This window comes from Octodon degus, unplaced genomic scaffold (genome assembly GCF_000260255.1).
Source record: "Octodon degus isolate 3935 unplaced genomic scaffold, OctDeg1.0 scaffold00148, whole genome shotgun sequence".
Lineage (NCBI taxonomy): Eukaryota > Metazoa > Chordata > Mammalia > Rodentia > Octodontidae > Octodon > Octodon degus.
Genome location: NW_004524724.1, coordinates 4,063,116 through 4,072,582, shown reverse-complemented (window position 1 = coordinate 4,072,582; position 9,467 = coordinate 4,063,116). Strand labels below are relative to the sequence as shown.

Genomic DNA, 9,467 nt, shown 5'->3' with positions numbered 1-9,467 from the left:
AAAAGCAAAACAAGTCTCAGCACAGGTTTGTAAATGCTGGCCCGTTCAGGGGCAGCATGCTCTTATTTTGAGCACACAATTAAAAATTGTGTCCTAGAGTTTAGCATTTCCTATATTAGAAGGTTAGCTTGCAATTCAATTTCTATTAGTTGTAAATTAATTTACATGATTTGGCTAGTTTTTTGATAACGTGCTAATATAAAATACAATTCGACTTTTTTTGAAGTGAGGAAAGGCTACGAATTACTTTTTTCTACAGAAATTCATTATTCAAATGATTTTAGTATTTTTTTTTTTTACTGTGTACTGTGTGATCTGTGGTTTACTTATGGTTGCAAAATTTCTCCAATTTACTTTATTTGAATTTTTTTAGTAAATATTTACTTTATATGCCCATTTAAATGCAATACGTAACTGAAGAATAGGTGTGGCTTTTGTAGCTCTTTAAAATCTCTATAGAGTTTTTAAAATAATTCTGACAAAGGTTTTTCCATTGAACTTTATGCTTTTATACTCCATGGCCACAACCCCTTATTCCAGAAACAGTGCATGAAAGATATAACCTAAAGATAGTAGTACAGAGCAGTGTAGGAAGTGACATTAAAATGCAAAATAGATTGGGGTTTACATGTTCAAATTCATCATTTGTGTGAAACCTGGATTGTCTCAAATAGTATCAGATATTTTATACTTAAAATAATTGACTCAATAATGTATCACAACTTAAGTGAGGCACACAGTAAGCACTCCTCCATTTTTGTATGAAGAATAGAGTCCAGAGAGACAGAGAACAGCAGAGGGATGGCCACCAGACAGCAGGATGGAGGAATGAGAATTATTTAAAAGTATAGACCTCCTTTTTGGGTGATGAAAAAGTTTTGAAATAGAGAAAGTTAATGACTCTGCCATGTTGCAAATGCAATAATTGTCACTGAATTTATTATACTTAATAAAATGCTTAATTGCATGTTTTGTGAATTTTACTTCAATTGAAAAAATATGAAAACAAAACTTTTCTACTCATATTTAAGGTATAAAAACATGGGCAAAGGTCCCATTTTAGATAGGTTGATTTCAGGGGTTGGGGATGTAGCTCGGAGGCAGCATGTGCAAGGCTTTAAGGCTCATTGCCTAAATCTGAAAGTTGCTTATTCCAGGTCATTACCAAAAATGGAAAAATGTTTTCTTCAAGTTGAAAACATTATTCCTTTTAGAGTAAATCTTTTATCCTATGAAGTGATATGTATAACATAACATTACTTTTGATACATTTGATCTAAAACAAAACAGATTGGAGGGCAGAAAAAATAGAATTTATTTCTAGAGTGTGTTATAATCACTTTCTTCAGCATGTCTAATGCCTGAATTTCATACACCCTCTCTCTGGTTTGCTAAAGCATTACTCCTACCCGCAACCTGGGTTAGTCAGATGTTGTTAACACACTCCATAGCTGAGCTTGTCTCCACTGAGCATTTCCAGACTGAAAGGAAAATGATTAGATGTGGAACTTCTTTGCTTCTCGGACAGAAAGATGACTCATAGTTATATAATAGACTTTTAAAGTATGCTTTCCTTTTTCTTTTAGATTTATATCTAAAATAGTGTCTGTCCAATGATAGATAAATTTGGGAGCAGTTCCTCTAGTGCTCATTACTTGTTTCCTTGTAGCCAGTGGAAGGACAAACGAAAGACTTAACTGTTTCTGGCTTTGAAGAGACAGAAGACCCATGGGAGGAATCTTGATTGGGAAAGTGAATGAAACACTTTGAAATCCATTCTCAAACCATAGTTTCACATCTAATTGTGTTCATGATTTGGTTGCTGATGCCCCTTAATTCCTATTATTGTGGTATTTTTAAGAAACAACAAAAAAAGTTAATACATTTGATTTTATTCAGAGAGTTTGAAAATACTATAGAGTGATTTAATAACCACTGGGCCCCACTTCCTATCTTTTCATCATTTTGCCTTTTGAATGTTGGGACATGTTTTAAGACCATTTATGTCTTTGTGTTCTTATCTACAATTTGGGGAAAAATGGAGATTCTTCCTATAGTTGTTGGAAATATCATAAAGCAAAACACAAATACCCCCCTCCCCAAACCTTGCCATAAACTGTCTAGGGCTTGAGACAATAAAAGAATTGTACAAATAAAAAGTGATGAGTTATTGTCATTGTTTGGCATGTTTAGCAATAAATGGAATTATCTGAAGTGGCAAAATAATAACGTCTGGAAATGGGGTTCAGTGAATCCAGGGCATCTCAGCACACGTATATCTTAATGTGCTTGTTTGTTAAAGAAATTCTGAAGACAACATAGCTAATAGGTTGTTTTGTTTTTGTTTTTGTTTATATTTATGTCATTTTGGAGAACTCACAAATTACCTCCACAGATGGCTTTTCATTCTGTGATACCTTTTCACCTACTTTATTTTTTTTTTTTGGGGGGGGTGCTATTCTTTTTAGATACAGTTGGCCCTCCAATATCCATGGGTTTCATATCTGTAGGTTCAGCCAAGCTCAAATCAAGGGTATTTGGAAAACAATTGTCTCTACTAAATATATATATTCCTTGCTTTGTCATCAGTGTTCCCTAAACTACAGTGTGTAACAACTACTGATATAGTACTTACCTGGGTTAGGTATTCTGAGTCAGCTGGAGAAGCTTAAAGCATATGGGAGGCTGTGTGTTCATTGTATGTGAACATGACACCATTTGAGATAAAAGACTTGCTCATGTGTGGATTTTGTCTTTTGTGGGGCTCCTGGAACCAGTGCCTCCATGGGTAAAGACAGTTAAGAGTAACATATGACATTTCTTATTCTTTCTAAACATGCAAACTATTATATTTTACATTCAGCTTTAATTACTGTTATGTTGACTACATAAAAAATCTGATAAAACAAAATTAAATATTTTGTAGAGCTTTTATGTATTTTAGCAGTTGGCAATATTAATTTATTCCTTATAATGAATTTAATTTAAATAAGTATTGTCATTGAAATATTGTATTTAAGGGATAGTTCTATGTCTTTATTTTTACTTTTGGTCTTTTAGTTCCAGCGTGTTGTCCCTTTTGGTTTTGTTTTATTGCTTTTTTCTTTAATTTTGCTTACCAGAGCCAAAGCCTTAGTAGAAGAACACCGCCTTTTGTTCCTAGGGTGCAGGTAAAGGCCTTATCTGCCTGATAGAAACCCAAGTTGTGTTTTACCCCTTATCTGTATGTTTTTGGAAAATGCGTAGTAGGAAAACCTTTTGGTATGTTGCTGTAAACCATGTTACTGAATTTCAAATCATTTTATGAGCCAGCTTGTAAAATTCTGCATGGGGGTTAGAATATTGAATACAAATTTAAAGAGACAATCTTTATTAGTAATTATATATGATAAAATCCTAAAATGTCTAGGTTTCAAAGTGGCATATAATGTAGATTTGTGGTAGAGTCAAGCTATATAGCTATTATTTACAGAAATAGCTAACTTTATGCTGCAATACTGTTCTTTATTACACTAAGTTTGCTGTCTCTTTAAATCATTCATTATACCTCTTAACCTCTAAATTTTTTTGCATTTTCCAAGCACTAATTCCTTGAGGAGATTGGCAAATATATTTGTACCTTACTTAAAATATGAATTTTATGCATGTGGCATATAAGGTTCAACTTTTGAAAGTTACTTTGTAAAATCAAAATCACAATCTAAGCAAATTGCTGAGTTAATTTTATTTACATTTTATCATTCTATTTAATTTTACTCTGATACTTAGGTACAAGTTGTTTGCCTCTTTTCATTAGCAAACCTTCATATGGTAACATAATGGCAGTATAATGTTTCTAAAAAATAATACAATGCCTTCCTTGCTTTGCTGCATGTTTTTAAAGATTTGCTGGTTTTGAATAATACTTATTTCATTTAAATTATAAAAGTCAATGTTCTAATTAACACTATATAATATCAAATATTTGTATACATGGTTCAGGTCTATTGTGAAAATTCAAAATAATTACATGGTAAAGCTGATATGATAATCATAGTGAACAATTAAAATGATTCCAATATTTTATTAAAAATTAACTGAACTCAAAGTTTGTCAAGATTTTTATTATAAAATATGTTTGTAATATTATGGAGGATCAACAACTATATTTTACCCATTAATTTTAAAAGCACAGATAAAGAATTTAAGATGATGATAAAATAACCTAGCTAGTAGAATTTCATGCTAACTGAACATACATTAAAAACTTTAATGCAAGTCTATTGTATAAATAGAAATTAAGGTTGTTAAATACTTAACTTACAGTAGCTCACCAGAAAGTATAATTTTGATCAAAGAATCAATAAAATTAAAATATATTTGTTTTCTATCTGCATTATTTTATCCTTCCTATGTCTGGAAAGTATAATTTACCTCAAGTACTGTCACCAAACCATGAAAGCTATATGCCTTATGTCTGCTTAGTTCATAAATAGGCATTAGCAATGATATTTTTGGTTTTCTATGGCATAAGGAAAGAATATTTTTTCCAACTTATGAAATATATATCTCAAATGAATAGTGATTTTAACTGAACAAAAACGTCGCCTCTGAAGATGTCAGGTGCTATTTCAACTTCTCCAACAGTTCTGAATGAACTCAATAAGCTCAAATAATGTTGATTTTGGTCTCATTACAAGAATAACAATACTTATTTCTTTATTTTTAAATGGTGAAGATTTTTGGAAAATATTTTTAACCTTTTAGAATCTTTTTTATGAGAATTTACTAGTATTCATCAATATATAGTTTTTAATTTCTAGAAACAATAGAGCTATAAGCTCTATTATTATTGGTGAAAGTAAAGAATATTATAGAACTAAATCTGACCTCACACACCTAGAGGAACTGTGACACAATTTGTAATGTCTTTCATATTGTGGAGTGAGACCCTTCCATTTCTTCTTTGTTTCCTTTATCTGGCTTTTGCCTGAAGACTATTTGACCCATTCCCTTTTTCGTTTCCTTACTCTTCTCTGTGTCTATGCTCTAGGATTAGAACATTTTGCTGTCAAATACCAGGCCCTGTCTTCTTTAGGCTGTCCCTCTCTGATCTAAAGCAGTGTTTCTCCGTGTCAGTGGGTGTGAGGCTGTCCTGGAGGACCTACTGTACTTGCTATTTCGCAACAAGCCTGGCCGCCTAAACCTGCCCTCTTTGTGCTCTGGGAGGCTGCAGAAGATGGGCCCCAAGTCTGAGCCCCACTTGGGCAGCTAGATGGTACCCTGCTTGAGAAATAGAAGAATAGAACAGGACTGGGGATATAGCTCAGTGTGCAGGTCGTGGGTTTAATCCTTCTAAATAAGTATATTCATAAAGTCCAGTGCCATTCTGATTGTGTAGGTGAGATAATACTACAGCTAATACTGCTGCAGGAGTTATATGAATCACAGTGCTAGAAATTTGTCTGGGGTCGGTTTTTTAATTTAGCAGCTTTATTAGAAAAAAAACTTTTTGTTTATATAATAGCAACATAATAATACATTAAACATAAAGACTATAGCACAAAGAGTAGCAATTATAATTTGAATAGTTCTTATTGTTGTTCCAATAAGAGAGTGACTTTCTTTTAGCAAAAAGCTACTAATGATACTTCATTTTGGGCTGTCAACCCACTCTCTCACTCCAGAGTTTCTGTTTCTCGTCTAAAATATGAGTGAGACTCAGCAAGGCCATGACAGACCTGGAACTGAGCTGCCAGTGTTCCACATATAACCAGAAATTTGTTTTTTTACTGTAATTCTCAAGTTCCAAATTTCTGGTTCCATTTTTGTCTCAAGGCTGTGGTCAGAGATGTGCTGGGTTCTGAGCCAGAGCCAGGGCATGCACAGGTCTTTACACAGCTCCATCCACTGGCCAGAGGGAAGGTGGGAAGGCTGTATATATGGCAGTGAACGCGGCATCTAGAGGTGAGGCTCAGCGCTTAATTAGGGCACTGTAAAGTTACACTTTCTCACCTCAGATTATAAATTGAAGTCTGATTAGGGTAAAGATATGATGCATTTGCTTCACAAGAGACTTTATGTCTGAGTAAAAAAAATTAAAAACATGAAGTGATTATAATTTTGAACATGAACTCAAGAAATCTGTTGCTAATGCTACTAGTAAATCACCTTTACTTATAATCTTTGAAATGTCTTTTTATATGGGAGACATAAGACATTTATTGAAAATTCCATATCAATAACATATTAACAAATTACTACTTACCCAATTCATTTTTTGTCACTTATTCTGAACTCATTATAAGGAAAATAAAATGAAGTGATTCAGGTGTAGGGAAAGATATAGAACAATAATGGTGTTTAAAGACCTTGATTATGATAGTGTTATTATTATGTGCATGTTAATAATCATTAGAATAATGAAAAGCCTATAGTGATTTATCAATGAAACCAAAATATCTGAATTAGGTCTTTTTATATTCATTGAAGTTAGTAGTATATTCTTACATGTATTTGGTAAGTGCTTGAGCTGATAAGTGATTATTTTTGCTTTTCAGATAAAACTATGGTTTGACAAGGTTGGTCACCAATTAATAGTTACAATTTTGGGAGCAAAGGACCTTCCTTCCAGGGAAGATGGGAGGCCAAGGAATCCTTATGTTAAAATTTACTTTCTTCCAGATAGAAGGTATGGATATGAAACAGAAATAAATGTTCTTGACAATAAGTGGGAAAATGATGATAGCAATGAGTGTTTTAATTCTTACCACTCATTTTCTGTATTGTACTAGTCAGATACTTGTGAAGTTTAATATATATTTAGTATCATTTTTAGGAATCAGAATAGTGGCAGTCAATATTTGGGATTGTTTTAAAGCTTATGTTAAATATTATATATTTTATTTAATATTTTATGTATATGTGAATGACTTCTTAATATTGTTTTTAATCTATAAAATCATTAACATTTATGCCCCTTCATATAAAAATTTTAACATAAAATAGAGAGTCAAAACATTGGTAAGGATACTAAAAAGTATTCATATTCCTTTTCAATTTCTACCTCCTCACAAAATACAGTTTTACTCTATTCTACGAAATTAAAAAGTACCTTTTATGTTTCATGACAGAAACTTTACCACTGGGCTCTGAATTACCTTCTTCAAACACTATTTGTGTTAGGTCCATGCTAACTAGGCTCACTGAAAGTATAATTATGTATGTGGAGTTTTAAGGAACTGCAGAAATTATCTTGTCCTCTTTCTGTGCTATATTGAAATTTCTCCTAAAATAGTCGTTCTTTCTGAGAACATTTTTCAGCTTAAAGAAAAGTGATGGCTTATTTTTCTATTCCCCTTAAGATCTTCTTATAAATCATCCTTAAATTAGTAAGTGTCTGTTAAATATGTCCTGGGGTTTTGGGAAAGAACTGTGTCTCTTGACAGGGACTCAGAATTCATTCTTTCATGAATGAAATGTAAGTAAAAGCTGAATAAATATTTGTTACAATTTTTAGAAAGAGAGAAGAAGAAGGAGAGAGAGAGAGAGAGATATCATAAGTCATTGTTATTATGATAGTAAGTTGAATATCCTTTATCCAAACTGCTGGAGACAGAACTGTGCTGAATTTCACATTGTTTTTAGACTTTGGAATATTTACACATACTGTACTCATCTTGAGAGACACAACCTAAACACAAAATTTATTTATGTTTCTTAGAGAACACACACACACACACACACACACACACACACACACACATCTCCTGAAGACAATTCTGTGCATTATTTTTAATAATTTGATATGAAATTGTCCACTATGACATCATGTAAGAACTCAGGAAGTTGCACATTTCGGACCATTTCAAGTTTTGTTTTGTTAATTATTACACTTAGTATCACTTCTTTTCCATGTACAGAGAGAAAAAAAATCTACGTGGGTTTGCAGGGTCATTTTCCTACAGGCGACCTCCTAGTTAGTGGTGGTACATGATACACCATCTTTTTTCAAGTGTCTTATCAGAATTCATTATCGTTATAATTTAAAGGCAGTTTTCTGCCACCTTAAATACAGTGCTCAGGAAATGTCCAGTATCTCTTTGATTACTCCGGTCCAATTTATATTATACACTGGAAATTTTAGCGCTGCTTCCTTATGTCAGAGTCACCACAGCCCTCTTTTGTTCCCACTCCTTCTGTTTCCTAGCTGTGCAGCAGCTTTCTGTGGTGTGATGGATGCCCAGATAAGCGCCATATGGGGAGGCGTCATTTCCGCTCACAGCTGCAGAGGCACGGGCCCATGGTCGCATGCCCCTTTGCTTTGTCCTGTGCCCCACACCGCACCAGGGTAGGGCAAAACTGCTTGCCACCCCTGTGGCCTGGAAGCAGCGAGGGGTGGGTATGGGCTCCCTCCAAGACCCTCCCTCCAGGGGCTTCAGCTCCCTAGGTTTCTCCCCGCTCCCCGAGGGATATCAGTTGGTGACCAGGCTTTCTTCACATGCACTTGGGAGAGACCTTTGAAGTACACACCACAGCATCATACCTCTGTTCCTAGAGTCATTGATTCAGCCTCCAATAGGATGCCTGTGTCCTGAGGGGACATATCAAATAATCTATTACAACTCTGGAAAATAATTTAAATTAAAAATTTGTCTCATATTTTAAATCTTTTCTTTAGCGTATTTCACAGTATAGCTATTAGCACATTGTTATAGCGCCATATATATATATTAGCACATTGTTATAGCGCCATATATATATACATATATATATGTATATATATATATATATATATGATGTGTTAGTAAAGTAATCCATGTTTCACCTGTCTGGATGTCCTGTTGCGTTTCCAGCCCAATATATAGAGGCATGCTTGCTAGAAATAATTCTCAGTGTTTTTAGAGATCTGCTATCTGTTAAAGATGCAAATAGTCTTTCCTATGGGTAAAAAGGTATGTAAGAAGTAAATTACATTTGTTTGTTACCTAAAGTATAAGCAAAGGCAGTCACTATCATCATAATTAATTCATCTTATTTTTGCAGTTAAGACTTAAGTAGTTTAAATAAATGATATGTGAATGTTCCAGGTTAATTGCTGCTCTGAAGCTTTCCATAAAGATAATATGTAAAAAATTTTATAGCCAAGATCTTTCTTGTTGTCTCATTTAGATTTTGAGAAGGATTAAGTTTTATATTATCTGTCATTGGAAAAATTTTAAATATATTGAACTATTATTGAGTAATATTTATAAAACATGATATAATTATACATAGTATACATTTTAACAACTTAAAATATAGTATTTGCAATGTATGATAAATATATGGTGGTTTTATTTGACTTATGACAAATTTTAAATTAATATATTTTAAGATAAAATTTAAAATTTTATGTAATTTCCGATATTGTTTTCTTTTTCATAGTGATAAAAACAAGAGGAGAACAAAAACAGTAAAGAAAACATTGGAACCAATACAGAATTTTG

General features: G+C 33.0%; 1 protein-coding gene across 1 annotated transcript in view; it reads left to right on the top strand.

Moving 5' to 3' along the window:
- Positions 1–9,467, top strand: part of Rims2 (regulating synaptic membrane exocytosis 2) — a 535,330-nt gene that overhangs the window by 234,870 nt on the left and 290,993 nt on the right. The window contains exon 13 of the mRNA XM_023702342.1: positions 6,540–6,670. Within this exon, the coding sequence (XP_023558110.1) occupies positions 6,540–6,670 (131 nt within the window). The remainder of the gene's footprint in view (positions 1–6,539; positions 6,671–9,467) is intronic.